Here is a 24753-nt window from a genome sequence, read left to right on the forward strand (position 1 = left end):
AAACCACTTGTAGGAACATCATCTGTTTTTAGTTTTTTGAAAGACTCAGCGATCCTAAACGAAATATATCACAGAACTACTAATTCTAAAAATTCTTACCCAGCTTTTCCATGCATCTTATGATGCACCTCACCCACTTTCTCAGTCCTGAGAAGAAGGCTGAGGTCTTCATTTGATTTGTTGGGCTCCTCAGAGTCCTTGTCCGGACAAGGACCTTCGCTGAGGATACCCAATTTTTGAAATATATTATACCATGTGTTTGGCGCATGATAGCCTGAGTTGCTTATGCGCCATAAAACACAATACAATACAACACAAATTTTGCTTAAAGAGACCGACAGCAATTTTTATTGACGCTGTTGTTTTTAGTTCAATGGAGAGCATACCGGTCAGTGTCCAATCCTGCAGTGGTAACACAAAAAGCATTGTGGAACATTTTTTTATCTGACTTTTTCGGTTTGCAGTCGCGATAGTGTTTGAAGTCGTGTGCTGAAAACATGCTGGAAACATTGTTAGGCGAGTGTGAAAGCAATTATACGCCATCAGTAGTGGGAAGTAGACAAGTGTGACCCTAGCTGCAAAAAATCAATGCATTTAAAGCTAAGTTTTCTTTGCCTCTTCCTTTGACGTTTTCACTGCTGTGGCTGCTGTTGCTGCTGTCACTGTCTTGCATGCTGCAGGGGGGAGGTGGTTCAGAGTGTGCATATACCCGGCAGGAGTGTGACACAAAAAAAGGCAATGCGAGAAGCTTGTTTGGACCTTTCCATCGCATTGCCACAATGCCCTCTGCAGCGCCGTAGACGTCTGAGCATATACCCAATGCGAAAGCATTGCAGAAACTGCAGCACTTGTAGCTTTGTACTAACGTGCAACAGCCCAAAGGGGAGGTAAGTAGAATGGTAGGGAGGAGATAGGTATAGGAGGCAGAAAATGGGGTAGAACACATGCAGTTTCGAAACGAGTGAAGTGCTACTCTTCACTCGCAGCTCGCATACATGGGGGAAGGGCGGGAGCGGGAAGAGCGGCATAAGAAGCCAAGAAAGCACTACTACTGGACACGACAGCAGTTGAGGAAAAATTGAATAAATTTAATTCGAAGGTACAGTATGGTATGCTTCTGTCGCGATACAGTGTGCCTTGTGAAGAAATGACAATGCTAACTTGCTCAGAGGTTATGAACAATGGCACATAAAAGTGCCTCAAGCAAACACTTCTTATCATGTGTTCTGTCTACTGCATAGACAAACAGCAATGGTGCATACAAGGTAACATTTAACATCCACTCACCGATGATTATCGTCAATCAAAGCAAACAGCACAGAAAGCTTTGCTTACATAGATTCCCACAGTTTGTTGGATCTGCATGATTTCTTTGTTCATTTAGCTGATCTTCATGCGAGGGCATTTTGTATCTTTCAGGGAAACCACAGAAGTCAATGTACTCACTCGCAAACTCGCACACGTACAAAAGCACTCATGTGTGCCATCATGCAATGAGGGTTGCTACAGCTCTTCACGGTTCTGCAGTTTCACTCATTGCCATGTAGGCTGCGTCATTTGTCAGTGTGAACTTTTTAGATGCACAGAATAAATCTCTGACACCTTTATAATACAAAGGCTGCAATCTTATGCAATACATATGGTGCACTTAATAGCAACCAACTTGCATACGGTAATCTGCAGCTGTGTGGTCAACAGCTGGCTCTAGTACCAAGGCTTTACTGGAAATTGGCACAACATACGGTTTTTCATAACTTTCTGTGCCAATTTCAAATGCAATGAAATCAAAATTTATTTTCCATTTGCACAAAAATAAAATGAAGGCGGTTGAGTGAAAAGCCACGACAAATGGCTGCAGAAGTTCTCAACAACATTGGAAATGGCACAGGGCAAGAAAACATGAAATTTGTACACAGAAGCAAGATCATAAAGCATCTATACAACAGATAGAAGCAGCAAATACTAGAAGGAAATTGCAGAAGTTAATTACAACCAGAAAAATATATGTAAGCCAGAATCTGTGATCTCTGTTGTCCACAAGGAAAAAAGAACCCAATTTAAACCACGAACAACTTGGTCGATTGTATCACCATAAATTATGACCTTTTAATTTTCATCAAAATTTCATGACTTGTTCTGGATATTTTTTGGTCCACCCTCAGCTGAACGCAGCTTATTAGAACTCCAGGTCATTTTGGCAACCGGATGAGTGAGATTGTGGTGGCATTCCAACATCAGTCGTTCTGTGCAGGTCCTGCATCAAGAGATGTGAAGATGTTGGTGAACATGATGAAGGCTGGCATGAACGTTGCCAGGTTGAACTTCTCACACGGTACTCATGAGGTACGAATGGCTTTTTTTTTTTTTTTTTTGCAAAATCTACAAAAATGCCATGTGTGCTATGCTTCCAGCCTATCACTGCTATTTCGCACATACTGCTATAATGTTGTGATAAGTGCATGCAGCTTCTGATGTTGGACGACGAAGGGGTGACCATATGTTAGTGTCAACCTTTCTTTATTGGCTACTGTAGGTTGAGCCACGCAGTTGCACGCTAGTTAAATCTTTTCAGTAATCATAATCAAAAAGGAATGAGCCACCTATTCATCAGCACTGTTGTCACTACAATTTTGTGCAGTAAGAGGGCATATTGCCATGCACACATGGTTTTGTTTCTTGGTGACTATTCCTGATTGGGTCATTACTGCTGTCAAGTTATAGATTGGTGCAAGGTAAGCCTACTGTATCTAAAAATATTCAATGTTATTGCTAATTGTTGAACAAAAGTCTTCTCTAATGAGATTTCACATATGATGCAAGTAACATATGGGGGGTTCTCTTCCGTGCTCTTGGGACAAAGGAACGACAACACAGTAGTGCAAACAATCACAAGGGCATTTATTGCACCTTTCATAGATCAATGCCTGCTAGCCGAGTTGTTATCCACAAAACATGCCGGTGGGCGCGCGACAAATCTAGAAGTCCGACTCACTGCGACCGGATAGCGAGCGAATATGTTCGCTCCATGCTGGATCCCAACGCCTGGTCGTTCGCGTGTACGGTCACGCAAACGGTGGCACGTTCGAAGGCGGTCACACGAGACTGTCTCGCAGAAGCATGCATCGGCGCACGCGCGGCACGGCACGTCCGCACTGCTTGCTGTCCCGAACCAAAGAGGGAGTGCCTTGTCTTACCCGCACCCAAGTAACCCCGAGGCAGCGCAACACTCACGCCATCTCTCGCACTGCGCTTGTACCGCTCCGACCGCCGTGGGCGCCAGGCCACGCGGCGAAGCCGCACTGCAGATGGGGGGGGGGCTATGCGGGAAAACAAGATATCAGGGGACGCGTGAGAGTCGCGCATCCCCACACGTATCACATTTTTTAATGTGTGCAAGCACCGGCTGTTACTCTAGAATGTATGGTGACACATGTATAAATGCAGGACAGACTTGAGCCACGAGTTCAGATTCGAACGAATTCGAAATATTGTTGTAACGAAAAACTTGCAGTTATAAGCCAGTGGACAAACCTAGGAATGAAAATGACATACCTTGGCAGTAGACACGTGTGCAGACAAGCATACCCTCAAATAAAAATGTTTCACTCAATTCAAAGCTGCTTTATTTGAAGAAATTGGTGATTTTATTCTGGCACGTGCAGCACACCCAACAGATTAGGAATGCGTCTACATCTTCCACTTTGCGCATTACCTCACCGGGCATGTCATTACACCGAGCGATGAAAGTGCGGACTTTGTTCATGTGCACTAAAACATCAATGCTAGACACAATCTCATCTTCTGCGTTTGGTGACCCACAGCCGCCTTCCTTCGGGTTATCATCATGGCTGGAGACGTCGTGAACGCAGTTAAGCTCATCGGTTGTCAGGTCCGTCGCCGTTAGTGCTGTGCTGTCGCTCTTCACGTAGTAGTCGAAGGAAGAGACGGCAGGCAGCAGTTCCACAACCTCGGTCCGCAGGTCTCCTGGGCTGTTGTCGGTCACCTCCAGGTTATCTTCAAGCTGCATAGGTGCTTTGACAAGCCCTGCTTTTCACCAGCAGTTGCTAATGGTGGATGCCTTCAAGTTTCGCCAATCTCCTGTGAGCATTTCTACTGCCTGATGAATATTGATTGCTGTCGACTGCTTTAGGTGGAGGTTTATAACCAACCGCTGCACAAGGTGCTTACGAAATTCTTTCACACTCTTTATAATGCCTTGCTCTAGGGGTTGCAGCAAGCACTTGTTGTTTGGCGACAGAAACTCCAAGCGAACGTGTGTCAAGCAAACATTCACAATGTGAGCAGAGCAGTTGTCGACAACCAGAATTCTTCGGTCATCCCTCTTCATTTGGTCGTTGAGTTTGATGAGCCACTTGAAAAAGAGTTCTCTGGTCATCCAGGCTCGTTTGTTGGCACGGTAGTCGTACGGTAACGACATGACGTTTTTCATGCAGCGAGGCTTCGCGTACTTGCCGATGACAAGCGGTTTAATTTTCTTTGTGCCTGTTGCATTTCAGCAGAGCAGGACTATCATGCAAAGATGCGACTTCTTCCCTCCTTTGCACTGCTGCCCTTTGAATTGCATCATCCGGTCTGGTAGGAGCTGATAAAAACATGCGGTCTCATCCGCATTGAACATATCTTCTTTAGAGTACGATTCAGCCACCTCTAGAAAACGATAATTGTGCCAGGAATCAGTGTTTTCTCTGTCAGCAGCCTTTTCCTCACCCGAGTCTACCTGCCAAGTTATTCCGTTCCTTTGACGCAAACAAAAAAGCAACAAAGCAACCCGTACTGGCGTCAGACCCAGTTATTTCAAGTGCATTGGCGAATTCACTGGCTTTTTCTTGGAGCATTTGGTCACCAGACATGGGAAAATTTTGCAGTCTAGCATCTTTGAACCATGTGAGAAGAGCTTGGTCCACATTTTGAAAGTTTCCCAGTCACAGCTGTTTTCTCGTAGGAGCGAGTTGCGATTCCCGGCGAAGCTTGACAATCTTGTCTTCGTCTTTCAAAATGGTTGCGATGGTCGATGGGGCAGTGCCATGCCACGGCTCCTAGATAAAAAATAGAAAGGTGCGGCCTGCCGCGTCAGGCAGCCTGCAATGGGAGTGGATGTCTCAGCCGCAGTTGAATTCTTGGCCGCTTGGCTTGGCCTTGGGCTCTAGCTGCTGGGGATGGGACGCGTCGGTTTCCACGGGCGACGGCGTTGGAAGCGCATTCCTCACGCATTTGCTATGCCGATCTCGGACAACAGTCCCGGACTGGTGGCGCGGCGGCGGATAATGGCGTTTTCGATGCACGCTGTGGGCCGTGCCTTTTCTTCTTATTCAATGGCCGTGGCCATGCTGTCTGCACACGTCGATTTGCTTTTTTCCTGCATTGATTTCCTGCTATATGTCCAATTTGTCCTGCAGCGAAAACTGCTTTTGCTTCTTCTTGGCGCTATCGCTAGCTGCATTCATCGTTCGATCTCGCGTGAACATCGCCAAACCTTTGTCGCGAAGTTCTTGAAGTTTGTGGTGAAGCCGTTGGCACTCGACATTGTGATGATAGCTACTACACTCGCAGTTTAACGCGAGAGTTGCGGCGCTGTTACTTTTAGCGGAATTTGGAATACTGATGTTCTTCAGTTATAAAGGGGAAAATAAAATATGTGCGTTATTCTGAAATATGCGCTGTATTGAAATTCGTAGTTCTGAAATATTTTTACGTTGAAGATATAGGAATTCTGGTGGGGATTCTTAAAATATTCGTAAATTTGAGAAATTCATTAATGTGGGGTTCGTAGTAACGGGATTTGACATCATGCTCCGTCTGAAATGACAACTGGACTTTAGCTTTTTGTCACAATATTTTGCAAATTGTGGCGTCTGGACAAATAAAACTTCAACTGGAGATATCGTTGAGACTAGGCTCCAATGCTCCTCGCAATTCAATAAAAAGACGCAAAATTTGTGCTTTGATCGACTCTGCAAGATAATGTTTAAATGACAGCAGCAGCGGAGACACAGAAGCTTCTTTCTCAGATTTTCAATTGTCCGATCCAGCGTGTATGCTGTTTCAACAATGTATGAAATGTAGATGCTCATGAGTGCACATTATTTTTATAATGGTTTTTATAATTGACTAAATATCAAGTGCAACTTCATTTCCCCCTCAGTGGGTTGCTTTAATTTGTCAGCACTTCAACAGCATATGTACAAATTATTATGAGCAATCATTTCCGTCGTGTGGGGGTTTTCACTCGCAACAGCACACAGTCAATTCCAGGGTGACTTTGGCCGGACTTTGACTAGTTGAGTATTATTTCTTAAATTTTGAATACCACCTGAGAAAGTGCATTTATTTGGTACTGTACAGCAGTACTATGCAGCACTCCACATTATTGTACAGCACTCTACAGGAACTGAATAGAGCACATGGATGATCCAGCGCAAGTAGAACACAAACTAGACCCCCCTGCTTGCCCAGAAAAGCTTATTGAATGCAATAATCATGTATGAGGAGGCTTCTGCATGCTCTCTGTCCTGAGAAACATTCCTTCTCAAGCCTAAAGAATGTAGTAAAAAACAAAGCAGGTGCCTGCTTCAACAAGTAAAAACACTCAGTGTACAGTAGGAACTTATCCATTTTCACATTTGCGACGCTACTGTTTTCCTGCATAGCATGGGAATCGCTAAGGTTAGTACTGACCCCAACAAATTTTCATAGTAATTTTTCTGCATGATCTCACTTAAAAAAGTTGGGAATTAAAAACTAGGTGCATATTTTGTATATTTCATTTTTGTTTACTTTCAGTACTTACACTAATATTAGCAAATGAGCACATTCATTCATTTTCCTTGAAGTGGCGTTTTGAAGTTTTGTCAAAGCAATTATTACTGTCATATATCCATTCAAAACATCAGTGACCGGGCTATAATTTTATGTATCGGAATATATTTTGTGACTACTATGTCGTGAAATAAAATAAAACATAAAAGCGCCCAAAATTAGAACATTTATAATGGTAACAGTTAATAGTGCTACTCCTGCATTTGCAGGTTTATTGATATCTTTGAGGAGGCATCAATTCGTTGGGTTTCATATTAAATTGCATGGGGTAGTTGCACTTTGAAAGTGCGATTATGCCTCTGCAGTCGTGCCCATTTTTTGTCACTGAGCTTGAACATGTACAAAGCTAACTTGTGATGCCCACGATTTTAGACTCGTTTAGTGCCCATTGAATTCGTTGTGTTGAAAAATTTCTTTTCCTTTTGTCACCAGTACCACGAGGGCACCATCAAGAATATTCGTGAAGCAGAGCGTATGCTGAATGAAGAAATCAAGCCGGATTCCCGCCACACTGCAATTGCCCTGGACACCAAGGGCCCAGAGATTCGCACAGGCCTTCTGCTCGGCGTAAGCTGCACCTCTTACTTTCTCGTCATGACCCCAGGTTACAGCTTTTTGACTCGTGGTAAAATATGCTTGTGGTAAATAATGGAACGGAGGCTGTATTTTGCAACAGTCCATTTCATTTTCCATTTTTGCCTTTGGTCGTTGGTTCAGTGCTGACATGCGACCAATTTTACCACTGCACAAAGAACAAAAAAGAAAAGGTGGGCGAAATAGAATGGGTATTCTAATGTACTGATGCATTTCATGCAGCCTCAAGACCTGCATTGTGCAACAATCCATTTTTCAATTTTTTCCCCCTAACCCGCTGGGGTAGCCTGTGGCAATGGTGTTTCACTGCTGAGCTCGAGATCGTGGGTTGAAGTTAATCCAGAGCCCTCGATTACGATGTACCTCTTAACTCGCTGTGCGGTTTTAGGACGTTAAAAATCCACAATTTAATTTTGCAGCGAAGCTGTATATGGCTACCCTCCGGCGGTGGTCGATGTCTGTCTGTCCACTCGTTGCGTCAACATGAAAAAATTTGTCTTCAGTTTCTCACGAATGCTCTGTAGCTCTCAATCTAATGTAGGCATCTTGGCAAAAAATCATACTGAAATTGGTCGTTAAGATGACTCTACCATTAGGCCAAGTTTCAATAACTTGTTGCATTTCACAGTGAAGTTGTAAACGTTACAGAATTCCCGCCTGCTGTCAATACATAGTAGTCTACGGAGGGAGTATGGTTACAGAAAATGGCTGTAACTCTTGTTTAATCTAAACTATCCCGAAACAAATTGTGACAATTAGCCACTAAGATGACTCTAACATTACGCCGAGTTTCATTAATTGCGTAGTTCACAGTAAAGTTGTAAATATTTTTTAATTCCCGTCTGCCATGTGGTGGTACTTGCACACGTCACTAATTTATAAAAGAATAGGATAAATCGCTCCAGAGTCAAAAGATGTATTCGTTGTCTGTGTCCTACAACGCCAACAACATCAACGACAACATAGATCCGACGATTCAAGTAAAACACACCACAGCTTTGCTGCTCGTCCTTCACAGAGTGGAAGGGCTTATAAATTTTTTATTTGCAAAGTTATTAATGCTTCTGAGCTGCAGCAGCACCTTCAATGGAGGTTTACTTCGCAGGTTGACCCGGTGTTGTCTAGGCATGACAGCTGGAATGCTGGTTGTGTCGGCGGTGCCATGATCCTCGCGTTTAGTCTTGGGCTAGTACGCCAAACGTAACACAGTTAACTTGAATGCAGCAAATGCTAGAGGAACCCAACCTTGTGTCTGCGCAACGCAGACTTGAAATTTCCATCCTGGTTCCTGGACCGAATACCGTTTTGACACGATTATAGCGCACCCTTGAATCTAATGCACACCCATTTCCACTAGCTTCTTCCCATTTTTTTTTTTAGTTTCATACAATGTGAAGTTCAACATTGTTTAATTATTGTATATGTTGCCATTCTTGTTCTTCATGTTTTTGAAATAGCTGTTTATGTTATATTTGAATTTTTGAAGATGTATGCACTGCTCTTTTTGTATTGATTTGCTTTGTTCTTGTACCAATTATTTTTGCATCTTGCAGTCCTTTTCGCTGTCTCTGCCTTGTAGCAGCTATCTGAGCCAGTGTCAAGCTGTTTATATGGGTTTTAGCTTGGGTAGCCAGCCGGAACTATCTGGTAAAGTGAATTGAAATGAAATAGGTGCACCTGAATGCAAGATGCACCCGTATGTAACATGCTTCTACTTAAAGATATAGCATGCCCCCATGTTTGCAATTAGAGAAAAAAACATTTGTAATTTAACTTCACAGCAAGGAATATTTTTCGAAAAATGAGCTTCAATAATGAGTGCCATGTCGTCACCACCATTTGTGCTTCATTGACCATAGATGTCAAGCACACAAGGCAGTATTCCGAGCGACCACTTTTAGAGATCCTGCTATCGCATTCGCGAGATTTTACATGACTGTATTGGCCTTGTCAAAATATGCAGCCGAAAGCGTTCCTGGAACTCTGAGCAGACAGCGAGCTTGGTACAGCACCAGAAACGCTGGTCATACATGCTGGTGCATCTGTTGCGGATTCGCGTGAAATCTTGAAAAATGTGATTGCATCAAAAGTGATAGTGGTTGAGCTCAAAACGAACCCACAACAATTTAAGAAAACTTGCTCTGCCACCGTCTTGTGATGGTGAGGACACTGCATCTGACAGCTCTGACGGCAGGCTGCTGCAAACACCGCGAGCACTGTTTTGGTTTCATATCCAATTTGGACCTAGTTTCTTTGAAAAAAGGTGCGCATTAGATTCGTGCAAGTACGGTACCAGTGGCCGTATTCTGGATGAGTTTTGTGGATATCCATTTCACTAAATACTCATTGGCTAAATCAGCAGCCACAATTTCCGTTGCTTCATTGAGGCGTTGTACAGAAGAGTGATTGAGAGCGTGGCTCCAGGACACATTTTCTCTGGCCTAGTCAAGTTCTGTCGTTTGTCTAAAATTTTCCCCAGCTAGCAGTCAGGTGAATGGCAGTTTTTTGTTACGTAGAGTGGTTAGTGTATTGGGTGCAAATAGAAAGGTTTGTAGTATACATTAAACGTGTCACCTGTGGAGAGGTGACATGCCTTCTTAATTCACATGGCACATTAACATATAACACATGTGTTGCCTATAAAGTAAACTTCCGTTAGTTTGACTCTGGTTAATTCAATCTTTCAGTTAATCGTGATTCCAACCAAAGATCCTGGCCAACACTCATGCATTTTTATGGGACCAAACTTTTGTTATTTTGTCCTAAAACTGGCCTTCGCAGATGAATTCGAACTTTGCTGGTTACCATACATGCGGCCTGACCCCGATGGTGGACCACACTGGTGACAATAGTGACAGCACCCGTCTTCCTTTCTTTCCTTCCTTTTTCTTTCTTTCTTTCAAGTTTAATGCATACTGTGAACCCTTTCTATGGTCCAAGCAAGAGGGGCCCCTTTGTTGTACAACAGATAAGAACAAAAGACAACCAAACATTCAAAAGAAATGCAGAAAGTGAATAAGCGTACACTCTGACAGTATATTTAACAGCTGCAAAAGTGACACTCCAGTTCATGCAAAAAATCATTAGCATCAGATACTTGCAGGTAATTCACTCCACTCTGATAGTTTTAGACAGTGCCTAGGGTACAGGGAATGTGTTGAACACATGTCATCTATCGTGGGGGAAAAAAAAAAACTATTTTCGGTCTGCTCTGGGAAGATTTTCAAGCAGCAGCCATATCTCACAATGTCCGATTACGGTATTTATACGATTCTAATGCGCACCTTTCTTTTTCTTCAAGAAAATGGGAGCGTAAGTTGCCTGTCCGGTGCAGTCGGATATGAAACCAAAACTGCCTTCTCAGCATTCGTGCTCTTTGCTACTTGACATAGTTGTAGTGCGGGCAAAGCTAACTATAGGAAACCGGCTGCCATTGTGCAAACATATTTTTCTTGCTAAAAGATAGGGTGCACGCTAAATTTCTTTCTTTAGGAGCTTTAATGGAATTTCTGCACAAGTTTTCTGCTTTGAACATGCAGAATGGGGGCGAACTTTTGATTCTGGAGCATGTTGGACTCTGGCAAACACTGCTGAATGAATTGATGGTGTGGACGTTTTTAGGCACCTTGCTTAATTCGACAAATTTTGTCGGTTCTGTCAGGGTCGAATTAATGAAAGTCGACTGTATTATGCTTGGCTGCTTAAATATGCTCGAAGCCAGTCCATAAGTGCATCATTATATCCTAAATAAAATGTATTTAATAGTCGCACCTTGAAAGTGTAATTATTCTTTGCTTGTGACATGTGAGTAAGAAATTTTGCATTTATTTTGCTGTTCTGCTCAACTTTGTTTTATAATAGTTTAAAAGCTAAAGCTATATATTTTCAGCATTGGAAGACAGTTACAATTCCTGAAGTCTATTGTTTTTTCTGTTGCAACATAATTCAAGTAATTGATATTGATAGTGGCCTGTCCTTGGCACTTTGCAGGGTCCATCTGCAGAAATTGAACTGAAAAAGGGTGAAACCATCACACTCACTACGGACTCTTCTTTTTATGAGAAGTGTGATGAGAACACACTCTATGTGGACTATGAAAACATCACTAAGGTACTGAGCGAGGGAAGCAAGATCTTCATTGATGATGGCCTCATCTCTCTCACTGTCAAGGAGATTGGTAAGTGGACTTTGGTCATTGCTTGCCATTGAGGTTTTAATCAACCATTCACATACATACTGATACCTGCCAACTTTTCTGATTTTACCGTAACATAAGCTTGGTTTAGAATGTGTTTACGATTGTCATGTTGGTACCGCTAATTTTACAATTGTTTATTTGCATATAATTCAAGACAGAACTGATTTAAAAAAAGTACAAGTACAGTCACTGTCCGAATTTTCACAATGACTTTTCCGACCCATAAAATTATACGAACACACCTGCAGCAGTGACGCCAACCTATAGAACCAATATACAAACAGCTACTAAAGCTATGTGAATTTTGTGTGTGGTGCAGATTATCCTTGCTGTGACTGTAGAGCAGTGTCTACTCAGTGTTCCTGCAGTACAAGGTAGACTAAAGTTTTATAAACAATGAACATGTCATGTAATCAAACAACTTTGTGCATATTATTTCATCGAATTTCATTTTTGTGGTTTCAGCTGTAGTATTTTTTTTTATATTCTTGGTTAGCTGGTCTGCATACTGCTGATGCAGTGTATGTCTGCTAGATTTGTGTGTGTGATAAGATAATATGGGCCCAGGATCCTTCATCAGTCAGGTGCTTTGTACGGACAATGTTGACTATACTCCACAGACGCGATAATTTACTCACTCAACAGACAACAGAGCAATGATAATCGTCTGTACCTCCTAACGTGCCTCAGCACACGTCGACCGTCCTACTTGCTGTTGTCATCATCATTGCCATGGCGGTTGTCGTCGTGGGTGCTCCGCAAGGCAGTCGGGAAGTCCAGCACCTCTCGAGGTGGCTTGTATCGACCGTGACGTGGAAACAGTAGAAGCGTACAGCAGGTCGGTAGAGCAAGCTGCTGCAGTACAAGTCAGTGGCTTGCTAGCCACTGTTGTCGCAGGCAGCGGGCACATCAGATCACTTGGTCCACAGGCAGGTGCCTCCTTGGTCCCAGGCCGCAAACATTACTGGCCATGAGGCCTTCAAATCAAATGCAACGCCAGGCTGCTACGACAGCAGGCCGCCGGTCGCCGGGTGAGCAGCAAACGCAGAGCGGGACATCGGCCTCATTAGGTCTGTGTCGCCGCAGGACACTTGGTCGAAGGTGGCTGCGACTCGAACCGCCGTTTAACGAGCTGCCGTCCAAGTCGTTCCATGCTCCGTTATTTCGAGCCACACCAATCTCTTGCTTTCGTGGCCACGCGTATCTTCTTTGTTGTCACGGCCACACAATCCACATCATCACACTGAGCATCCGCTACATTTTCTCATGATAGTGCCCTGCTTGTATTCCTGTATTTCTGTGGCTTTGCACATGCATATATGGTCAAATTGAGTGGACAGATGCAACAACTGATGAGTGTTGTCGTCTGCTCCAGGCGTGCCATGGTCAAGCACACCCAATATTCTGTGATGTGTTTGCTGGGTTTCATGTTCTGACCATTATTTTCACTGAACCCTCAATCTATTTCTTGACCTTGTCTATGTGTAAGTTGACCAGAAAAGCCTTTGCACATTGGAGCGAAGCAGGCCATTTTTCTAATGTCAACATTTGTGCAAGCATCTGCATTACTTGGAAAATTTAGAAACAAGCTCACAGATTTAGATGTGCTGTAGTTATTGCTGTTGCCATTGGTCAGCAGCTGGAAGTGTCACTTACTGCTTATGCACAAACAGTTACAAAAAGAAAAAGAATGCTTATGCTTCTTTTAGATGGTGACAAGCTGGTCTGCAACATCGAGAATGGAGGAACCCTCGGAAGCAAGAAAGGGGTGAACTTGCCTGGAGCCTTGGTTGATCTTCCTGCGGTGTCAGAGAAGGACAAGGCTGACCTGGAGTTCGGTGTGGAACAAGGGGTAAGGCTTTGTTCGCACATTGAAAGACTGGCACAGATTGAGGTGTTCAAATGTTTCAAGCCCTCTACCATTTTAAAAGAGCACTAAAGGTGAACATAGGATATGTCCAGAAACCTCTGATAAAGTTATGTGAAAAGGTGACTTAATTGGGGCTTTAGGGAGTTGCACAATACCGTATTTACTCGCATAATAAATGCACCTCCTACCTTTTCAATCAAAAAGTGCACTTTTCCTTGCGTAATAGTTGCATCCCGAACTTGCTGCCTTGGAAATAGGAGATGCACGGTACGATTCGGCTTGTGATACGGTGTCCGATGTTCCGGAGTGACAGCCAGAGTAGCTCCAGAGCTACTGCACGGCAAATGTCTCGGATCAGAGGCCTGGCGTGCAACAAAAGTAGGAGATGCACAGTATGATTCGGTGTCCAATAGAGCGCCCAATGCACTGGAACCGCAGCCAGACTCGAGGCGTTTTACCATGCCGTCTTGCCGGACCGGTCGCCCGGCGCATGACAAAAGTGGGAGGCACGTGGTAAAATTCGCCATTCGTTGCGGAGCCTGACGGGCTGAATTAGAGGCATTCTGCCAGGCTATTGCACCGGATCAAACAACTGACCTGTGCAGGTGTCCGATCCGGTACTACAGCCAGGCAAGACATCTAGAATGCAGCTGCTGTTCCGGAGCATCCGATACCGTATCGGATGCCAAACTGTACCATTTGTCTCCTACTTTTTATATATAGGTGGCCAAATTGCTCAAAGTTCTATCATGCATAATAAGTGCAGCCCCCAACTTCGCACAACCTTTTTCGGAATAAAGCGTTTTCATTATGCAAATAAATATGGTACTTCTGAAATTTTAATTTTCATGAACTAGGCGAATTGTGTAGGTATCCTAAGCTGGTGTTGGCAAACTAGGAGGTGGGTGTGGAGTCCTATCTTAGCCTTTGAGCACAGCTTGAAAAACTGTACAAAGCATGCAAAGACTTTAGTTTCTGTTCAAGGTGTGAAGCTAAGCCAGCTAGTTTAGAGTCAAGCTGACAGAAGGCAATAGAATATGAGGAGGTCAGTGTATGTTCCCCAACCTGATAACCATTGCTTCAAGAGCCTAAAGAACAGAAAAGAAGGGATCGGGTGCTTGCTCTAAGCAGTCAAAATGCACTCCCTGTACAATACTTTTCACATGCACGAAGCCATGGCTTTTACATGTAGTCGCCAAATTTGCATGAATGATTTTGCCCTGGTCTTCGAGAGCCTGGAAACCAGGACTAGGATACATATTTGGTATTTCAGACTTTAAAAAGCTAAATAAAATTATTTTCATTCACACTTCTTGAGGTGCATCTTTCAATTTCCACATGATTTCTCAAAAGCTTGCTGCACAGTTATTTCTTCTTTGCTTTACAAACACTGTTAAGCTACAATTTTGTATCGCAGCGGGTGATGAGACTAGTATGTCTTGACATAAAGTGCTAAATCGTAAAAGCACTGGAAATTAGCACAATTCCAGTGTTAAGGCAAGACTTAAGCATGAAACGCCTCTTGGTCCCATTGTGCATATCAAAGGGGTAATAGACAATCCTGAGAAAGTCATTTTGAACACAATAAGGATGCAAATAAAAGGCAATAAAATGCATATATGTGCACCATGCAGTAAAAGGCTTTCTTTCCAGCTGCTGCTTGCGCTCAGAACCACATGTATGTCTTTATGCAGACAGAAAAGGCAGTTGAAAACTTAATATGCACAAGCAGAGAAGTTGAAAGATATGTGAACAAAACAACTCGTGCACCAATCTCTATGGCAGTCTCTCCCTTTTCTGTCATAAGGACTGGTATAGAGACGGCCCTTGTCTCAGTGGCCTAGCCTACTATGGCATACAGGAAACTACCTGTTTCCTGCATAGCCACGACGTCGAACAGGCACGTTTGTGTGCACACATATGGAAGAAGTAACACAGTCCAAGATGCCAGTGTTGAAGTAAAGAAGCATTTATTGCTTATGCCTAGGTCAAGCTGTATCTGTTTATTTTTACTCTTCCAAGCAAACTCAATTGACATGGTAGAACACCTTCAGAACCACTGTTAATTAATAGCACATAGTGCTTCCCTTACACATAACTGCTGAGTGGGGAAAGGTGCATAGATGGGAAGCTTAAGTTTTTTTGCAAGCGCTTTCTCTCTTGAATGTTTGTGTGTTCAAGGTGGTATGGTGTAAGTGCTTACAACTTCATCTGTGTAATGTTTAAGCATGGCTAAGTGCTTACGCATGGTAAGTGTCCATGACTACTTCCTGTTAAATCTGGTAATGCGTAGATACCCCTGATAAGCTGTAGGTCTAAGCATGCAACTTCCCTGAAGCTGAGTGCATTGTATGCTTGGAAAGTCTGCAACATAACCTGAATGTCTTACGAGTTATAACAGTGCAGATAAAGCAGTGTGTGCTTTCTCCATGTCTCTCTCATGCTGTAATAACATTGCATGAATATTACCTTGCCCAGCTTTTAGTACTTTTTTTTTTGCTGAGCATTAAGTAAAAAATAAAATTTTTCAGGTGGACATGATTTTTGCTTCGTTCATCAGAAATGCTAATGGTGTAAAGGAAATCAGAAAAGTCCTTGGTGAAAAAGGAAAGGACATCAAGATCATGTGCAAGATTGAGAATGACGAAGGTGTTCGCAAGTGAGTAAACTATTCAACTTTTGGAATGCAACAGTGCATATAAACGCACACGGCTCATCAAAACTCATTCTGGACATCTTGTCATGCAGGATTGATGAAATCCTTGATGCAACTGATGGCATTATGGTGGCCCGGGGCGACCTCGGAATAGAAATTCCAGCTGAGAAGGTGTTTCTGGCTCAAAAAATGATGATTGCCAAGTGCCAGATGATTGGCAAGCCGGTCATTTGTGCTACTCAGGTACGTCCCTCCTTCCAGGTTTCCTTTTTGACCATGCAGTTTGCCATACAGCACATTACGGTTAAATAAATGCGGGCAGTCCTTATTTGTGAAGAAGCCACAAAAGCGGCCTGTGGAACTTATCATCCATAATCAACTGTTCATAGTCTGTGGGCCACTCTGTCGGTATCCCGGCATTTCTCTCTCCTGGCCTCAACACAGCCACAGCAGATGTTGAGCGTCCGCTGCCGACGCGAATGCAGAACACTTCGGGCACTTCACAGGGTATTGAGTCATAGGGACTGCCCCTGCTACAGACTGAGTAAGGGCAGCTTGAAGTCTGAGGACTTTCTCCACTTGAGTTAGTGTCTGGAAGGGAGCAGACACACGGGGCAATTAGAGCTCATGTGTCTGCTGCCAAGAAATAAGTCTTCTTAACGAACTGCAGCTTTATTTCCTGGTTTTACTTATCTATTTTGTTGTTGCAGAATAAATTAAATTTTTTGCAGATTACTGTAACATTTATCTTGGAATACAGGTAGTTGCAGCTCTGCGAAAGGCCATAAGCAGCAGTGGCCTTCACTGTAGGAAGTATGTCCTGTTACTGACATCCACAGCGAAGTCCTGGACCATCGTCGAAAATCTCTTCATTTAGACTAGTACTTCCAAAGTTAGTGAGTTAGTACTGACACAGTTTATTCCTAGAACCCCCGCATTTCTTGTGGGACACTTTTAGCAGGGTACGCAACACATTCATTTTTGTGCTGCAAGTTTCCGTGGTCATCGGCTGAGATGTGTTCATGTTTGCTTGTGCGTGCTGACACCATGCTTGTTAATTTAGTTAGTATGCCTATGTTTACAAGTTTATACGGCCGATAAATCTACTATCTTTAATTCGTATAGCTGTCTACGAATTTGCTATCGCAATCAATGTGTCGCCTTTCGGGTGAAACTTACTTTTTTTTAAGTTTACTCATACCACTCCTTCAGCTTCTTTGCACCATATATATGATAAGTATTATCTGCATGCTTAAGCTACAGATATGGAATTGCTTTGGTGGGCCACATATACATGGGCAGAACTCTTGACTGGTGCTGATATGGTTGCAAGAGAAAGACACTGGGTATGTCAGTGATTTGTGTATCAGTAGCCTAAATTTTAGTAAAAAGCTTACATGTCAACTGTGATGCCCCACAAGTATTCATTCAGGTGAAAAACTTAATTGAACTGAAACTAGAACTTCCATATATATTTTTTGTTCCTTTATCACAATCCACATAAATCGGGGCATACAAGTTTTTCTGGAGTGTGCTATGATACAAATTGCAGGGTTAAGGCCCCACATCTTCATTGCTCAGTACTGCTATCAAGTTTGCTGCAAGGTTGCACAGTGACATGTGCTTTGTTGGGGGCCTCTCCTGCAGATGTTGGAGAGCATGACACACAAGCCGCGCCCGACACGTGCCGAAGCATCCGACGTGGCCAATGCAGTTCTTGATGGAGCCGATTGCGTGATGCTGTCCGGCGAGACTGCCAAAGGAGAGTACCCACTGGAAACGGTGTCAATGATGGACAAGATCTGCTGTGAGGCAGAGTCCGCATTCTACCAGAAGGATGTCTTCATCCATCTGTCGCACATCGCACCCTGCCCCACGGACGGCACGCACACTATTGCCATTGCTGCTGTCAGTGCTTCCATCAAGTGCCTTGCTTCTGCAATCATTGTCATCACCACCACTGGCAGGCGAGTGACAGCCCCTTCCCACACAGTCTGGCATCGGGCTGCGTTAGCAGTGGTTGCTAGGAGCAAGGTCGGCAAGGAGGAGCATAAGCTGAGCTAGTTCGTACGGGTACATGTTGAAAATATACAATGTGGTTAGCAGACGAAGGTGAAGAAAAACTCACATTTACACAACTGTTGATGTGTCAAGACCGTGCTGCTAGCTCTTCATATCACACCTTTAAAGACAGCTTTAAAGAGAAACTAAAGAGCAACAATTGGTTTTAGTTAAAAATATGTCAGGTCTATTTTTGTTAATATTAAGATAATAAGTTATAAAAAATTGAACATTAGGGAAAATGTGTTCCTTTACATGAAATTTCCTCCAACTTGTGGACTTCTGCAGAACTGATTTGCTAGAACATTGAAATTTAAATTCTTTGAATATTGCGCCGGAACTCCAGCATTAATACGTTGTTGTGACATCACAGATCTCAAGGTATCTTTTTTATATTTGGGCTGTTGTGGCTCAGTGAAAGTTCTTTACTTGCCAAGCTCAGTCATTGGCACTTTCAGAATATAATCTTTACCAATACCAATATAAGAAAAACTAGGCCCGAATAGATGGCATAAAAATTCATGACATCAGCTGGGTGCAGAAACTGGGTGTTGCCATCCATTTTTCACTTGTGCATTTTTACCGAATTACCAAGCCTGTTCTCACATTAAGGGTGGCTTTTTTCACATTGTAGATAGGTAATTTTAAACAAGCTCAAATATTAATTTTAGTGTCCCTTTAAAGTAATCAATACCATCTTGGAAGTTTTCAGGACTTTCTGGCAACCTTTGTAGGGGTGTGTTATTGTGACTCGCAGGAAACATAAAAGAATTCCGCATAGTTACACAAAGGTATGCATGAAAATTTGAATGGGCATTGCAGAATCTACTGAAAAAAAACCTCGGGAGGTTCGCTTCTTCTTGCGATAGCTGCAGCATTGGACAGCAATGTACGGAAGTAGACTTGGCTTACAAAGTATTAAAAACAAAAATAACAAGTCCTTCAGCAGAGCTTGCTCTGTGAATTGTGCATAGGTGTTGAGTTGTGCTTGCTTTTACAATGTCAGCTGTGAAAAGTACATGTGCAGTGTTGCCATGTCTGTTCTTGGTGTGTGTGCAGGGGCAATATGCAGAGAATGCACCCAGGGAAGCCAGAAGACTCAGCGAGGCTGTTTAAAAAAACAAAATTCTAAAGTCTATAGCTAACTGAGTTGCTAGGAACCTTCCATTGCACTTGGACATCCCCATGGGCAGGCACTGATTGGTTGAGACAAGAAAAAAAATCAGGTTATTGGCATGATCTAATAAATGAGCTTAACAGCTGTCTGTTCCTGTGATGTCATGGAGCTAAGTGATGAAGGGTAGCGGGTAATGTGTGGTGAAGCGAGCTGAAAGGGACATTGTATGTTTTTAGGCCTTTTTAAAACTATATTCAGTTCATGTACCATTGTCATGTCATTATTACCATATGTCTGGAACTCTGGCCAGATCTGGCCCTTGCACCAACAAAAGCCATTTATCATAGGTATTGTAGGTTTAGGCAAGTGCAGTTCCCTCTCAGCTATTCACTATATTATCCAATGACTAAAAATATTATCTTAGCATGCTTGGGAAACGTATAAAAACCCTTAAAGAGGAGTGTGAAAATAAGCTGGATTGTATGTATAGAACATGAATTGTTGCTACAACTGTTCTAGAACGTAGAACTGCTGCTGTCTGGCTTGAGCCAGACAGCAGCAGTGTGGTGAAGCTTTATTGAAATAACCATGCCAACTCTTCATCATGTCACCTCCAGTTGAATGCACTTAAACAATATTCTTGTTCAGAGAAAATTCCATTGTGATAACTGGGTTGCACAAACAAGGCAGAGGGGGGGCAAACATTGAAGCATTTTAATAAGACACAGAAGTAGCCTGGAACCCATTTATAGCATTACTGGTTTTGACAATACTGTAATGTGACGATGAATAACTGCTGCAATGTGAACCTTTGTGTGTGTGTGTGTGTGTGTTTGTGTGCATGCGTGCATGCATGCGTGTTATGGAAAAATAAACCGCTTAGTACAACATTCTCATGCCATGTTACTGGCTATATCAATTCTGGCTACTGTGTGTCTGCGCCGAAAATAAAAGGAATGTGAAATCCAAGAAAAAAACTAAGCAAGCAGCATTAGCACGCCCTTTTTTGCACCGTGCCCCCCCCTCACGGCACGCTTTCGTAACTCACCCCCTTTCCTGTCTCCCCTTCATGCCTCCTGCCTTCATAAGAGGGTGGAAGGGAGAGGCATGTACAGCCAGTGATGCGATGCAACAAGGATGTGCCATGATGGGCGCGCGGCACGAAGGCAAGTGTAACAAGCCACTTGCTTGACCCCCCCCCCCCCCGACCCCACACACAGACCTTCCTTTCGGCGGACATGCTTAGTTGCCAGATAGAATTGTTATAACAGCTAAAGCAGCATGTACGTGGTTTATTTTACCATAGAACACATACAAAAGTTGATGGTTCATTGGCTGCTCATTGTTATATCTGATATATTGTTAAAAACGGACATCATTATAAGTGGGTTCAACTGTACTTTGAGAGCACATAGGCAGGGTTAGGTAAATAATATTTTACGAATACGGAATGATTACATTGCATTAAAAAGTGAGCAAAAAAAAATTTTAACCTTCAAATGCTGGAATTCCTGGATAATAATGACCCCCTAGTTTGCATTAATACTGTGCAAGCCATGACCAGCATAGTTAGCTTTATGCTTTAGGCATGAAATTCAAAGAGTTGGCCGTCCATTTTTTACTGGTGATAACCAGTCTGCTGAAGGAGTACTCTACCAATCAAAGCTTAATAGTGCTTCTCATTCAGTAGTCCTTTAATTGAAGTAGGTCCAGAAAGTGGAAAGCAAAAAAACATTTTGGCACCATCCTTGTTTGTCTGATATTTTTTGTCTTGACATCACCTCATTGTATGACTACCACTGTTCATGTTGTTCGTTCTTCACGGGGCATGGTTGGTGGAATCTGGACAGTGCTTGATATGATTGTGTCTGTGTGTGATGTGCAGGACTGCACATCTGATGGCAAAGTACCGGCCTCGTTGCCCCATCCTGGCAATCTCTAGAGTGGAGCAGACCATTCGTCAGGCTCATCTGTACAGGGGTATTCTACCATTGCTTTACACGGGTGAGTGCGATTGCAGTGTATGTACTTGCATAAGGACGTGCTGACTGGTGCATTGTGCGTGGCTCTGTAGTAGCATGTGAAAAACATTTTACTCATTGCAACCATGTCACTATTTATTTGGCTGCTCTGATCTATCATGCGTGAACTGCTGTACTAATATGTAAAGAATTATGGGAAAAGTTCACGCAAGCTCTGAGAATTGTCTATTGCGATGTGGCTGTGTTTGATGGTAAATATTACTGCTCAGGGTGTCGGTGCCATAAAAAGCACCATAAACACCATATAATTTTGTTATCTTTCTCGACATATTGCCAGTCACTAGATTAATTTTGTTTATTTCGTTCAGTTTCTTCATCTAAGCATGGAAGAGGTTGCTAAAGGATGATTATGTAAACCCAAAGTTGGTGGAAAGGTTTCAATGTAATGAAATAACCAAGCTTGAGGGGAAAATTTGCTTTGTTGCACTTGGTGGCACTAGTGCGTAATAATTTCCAGAGCTTGCCATTCAGTGCGATGACAACGTCTCATAATTCTAGGACAGTTCATTTGGCATTTGTTCAGCACTTGTATGGCAGGCATTGGAGTGAAGTGTAATGTGTGCAGCATTGTCTGCACCTGTCAAAGTGAACTTGAGCTGTGTACACACTCTGTACTGTAAGCAAACCTTCTGCTTAGTAATTGTTTGAATGCCTCTCAGTTGATTCTGAACACATTGCGTAACTGGCTGCTGAGGTGCAGAAGTGACTGTGAGGCTCCCTAGCTCACCGAGCTTAAACAGTGGTCAAGATAAATTACTGCATACATGCAGTGCGGAATGTTTGACTACGCAATCGGTTTCAACCAGACTGTCGCATGAACAGTTCATTTGGTGCTAGGCCAACCAAGAGCCACATGCTATTCAGTACTCTAAGCAAGTGGCACAGACAACATAGCCACTAAATTTGAGATGTCATAAGCAGGTCTGAGGACAGGGGTAATTAGAGATAGCTGGGAGAGACTTTCATCCTTTCAGTGGACATAAATATAGACTGATGATGATGAAACACGTCTGAAACATGAACAAGATCACGTTAATTCGGATTTCACGAGACCAAAAAAAAAATTCCAAATTAACCAAATGTTGAAATACCGAGGATAATAAGAAACCAACAAACAAATGCTTGCTGTGTCAACATGCTTTTATTTACTGAATGAATCGGCAAATCCTGTTTCTCTTTTGCCTTTATCTGAGACCCACTTTTCACTATTGCGCACTCATCCCGATCTTTTTTTTTCCACCAGTGAGCTGGTTGCCAACATGTCTCTCCATTGCGATGTAGTCATTGCTGTTCATCCTCGACAGCTTTGCACTGACTGACTGAGTCAAAATGAAACTACTGCTTGCCGTAACCACCGTGGCCACTATCGATGTGATCATGGATGGCGACTTCGCTGCTCCGAAGGCACATGGCCGACAAACGCACAGAGTCAAAATGAGACTGCGGTCGCTGTTGGCACGATCATGTATGGAAACTACAGTTTCGAAGGCACGCGGCTGATGCACGCACCGAGCCAAAACGAAACTACTGTTCGCCACAACCAGTACACATAGTCAAAACGAAACTAGAGCCGTTTGCTGCAACAACTGCAAACGAAACTGCGGTCGATACCGACTCGATCGTAGAGAGCAACTATGCAGTTTTGAAGGCAAGCAGCTGATGCATGCACTTAGTCAGAATGTAACTACTCGTCTCTACAAACGCCGTGGACGAAATCGTGGTGATCAGCAATGCAATCATACATAGATGCAGTTATGAAGGCACACAGCTGACGAGCAAGTCAGAATGACTGTTTGCCGCAAACACTGTGGATGAAACCATGGTGGATATCAACACGATCATGGATGGTGACTACCACAGTGTTATGTGCGGCATTAAACGCAAGAATATAGGCTTTAAAGGCACAAATATGAATAAAGTGTTCTGGCATTGCTGTCATTCATGTATGATTTCCCCTGATCACTAGGGTGATGCGGACTTCGCTGCTTTGTTTGCATTGCATATTAACGGCCCTCCGAGTTTGCCTAGGGTTGTCCCAATTAACCAATGCGAGGCCAAATATGTCCGAATTAACGTGTTTGATGGCATTAAGTAATATATATGCCTGCCAGGACTAGAGGATGCGCCTGAATTAACATATTTCTTGAATTAATGAGGTTTCACTGCAGTTGTCTACTTGTCTGTGTTGGAGTATGCAGTAGTATCAGGGCAAAATTAAAGTATTCGTGTGTAGTGCAAAGAACCTTGCCCCCACAATATTTCTGGACAAGTTACTGACCAGCTTTTGAAAAGTGTTACAGGGAAAACCTAGGAAGCAGTATTTTCATTCACTCTGCATTCAGATGTACCAAATGCCACAACTTTTTTCGGTGCAGGTGAACGCAGCGCCGACTGGCCGAGTGATGTTGACGCCCGCATTGAGTACGCCCTTGAGATAGGCAAGCTGCGTGGTTTCCTGCGCAAGGATGATGCCGTGATCGTTGTGACCGGTTGGCGCAAGGGCGCTGGAGCCACCAACACCCTGCGTGTTGTGTACGTCGTCTAAGGCAGCCCCCACCACCAGCCAGTGCAATGCACATCCCGCGTGCGATATCGCGGAGTCTCTTGCAGTTGCCTGATGGGAGGTGTGAAGCTGCCGGCGGGCGCGTTTTGCTCGTCCTGCACAGGAATGACGGGGAGAGGGCTCTTTGCGATTGGCCTGGCATGGATTCCGTGTTCCCGTAGTCTTTCACTCAAGCTTCGTACTTTGACCTGGCGTTATTTGTCGTTGAAGATCGTTGAAATCCCTCCTCCCCCCTCCATTATCTGTTCACATCCTTCGTTTAGTGTGTACTTTACATTACCTACTGTTGTTTCTGACCCAGTTGCATGGACTTTTCATGCAGATGTGCGAGAGGAAGTGGCCACATTAGTGGCTAAAAAAAAGGGTCCCAGTAAAAGAAAGGTTCTAAAACAAGGTCTCAAAAGAAACTGAACTCCTCTAGTCTGCAACACGTTAGCTGCCGACTTGCGCTTTTGTGAAGAATGGCAGCTGCTGCTGCAGTAACTCCACCAAAGAAACATACAAGCGGCTTACAAATTTTAGCAATTGCATTGGTGACTGTGCAGCACTGCTGTCGTGCAGTACCCTCTAGTGATAGATGTGAGGTGCGCAATCCATGTCAAAGCCATTCGCGAAGGGCTCCCTTCTCCATCATCCCTGTGCACGATTAACGGCAGTGGTGCCACACATGGCCCGAGGGCAATTGCAGGATCGCGCTCGGTTTTGCCACACTCCGAGACATGGCCACCAGCACTAAGGCACATCTAGAGCATGGGTGCTTGCTATTAAGGATTTTCAGAGTTGCACGGTATTTTTTTGCCTGCCACTGGTTACAA

At 43.5% G+C, this 24753-nt stretch overlaps 1 protein-coding gene across 5 annotated transcripts in view; it reads left to right on the top strand.

The window, feature by feature from the left end:
• The window catches only part of LOC126530961 (pyruvate kinase PKM-like), a 75009-nt gene that overhangs the window by 48997 nt on the left and 1259 nt on the right, over positions 1–24753 (top strand). For all 5 annotated transcript variants that reach the window (XM_055070887.2, XM_050178296.3, XM_050178298.3 and 2 more), the window contains exons 3-11: positions 2252–2343; positions 7270–7404; positions 11422–11608; positions 13339–13481; positions 16031–16158; positions 16248–16398; positions 17803–18122; positions 21219–21337; positions 23751–23907. In XM_055070887.2, the coding sequence (XP_054926862.2) occupies positions 2252–2343; positions 7270–7404; positions 11422–11608; positions 13339–13481; positions 16031–16158; positions 16248–16398; positions 17803–18122; positions 21219–21337; positions 23751–23907 (1432 nt within the window). The remainder of the gene's footprint in view (positions 1–2251; positions 2344–7269; positions 7405–11421; positions 11609–13338; positions 13482–16030; positions 16159–16247; positions 16399–17802; positions 18123–21218; positions 21338–23750; positions 23908–24753) is intronic.

Source organism: Dermacentor andersoni, chromosome 5, assembly GCF_023375885.2.
Source record: "Dermacentor andersoni chromosome 5, qqDerAnde1_hic_scaffold, whole genome shotgun sequence".
In the NCBI taxonomy this organism is placed as follows: Eukaryota; Metazoa; Arthropoda; class Arachnida; order Ixodida; family Ixodidae; genus Dermacentor; species Dermacentor andersoni.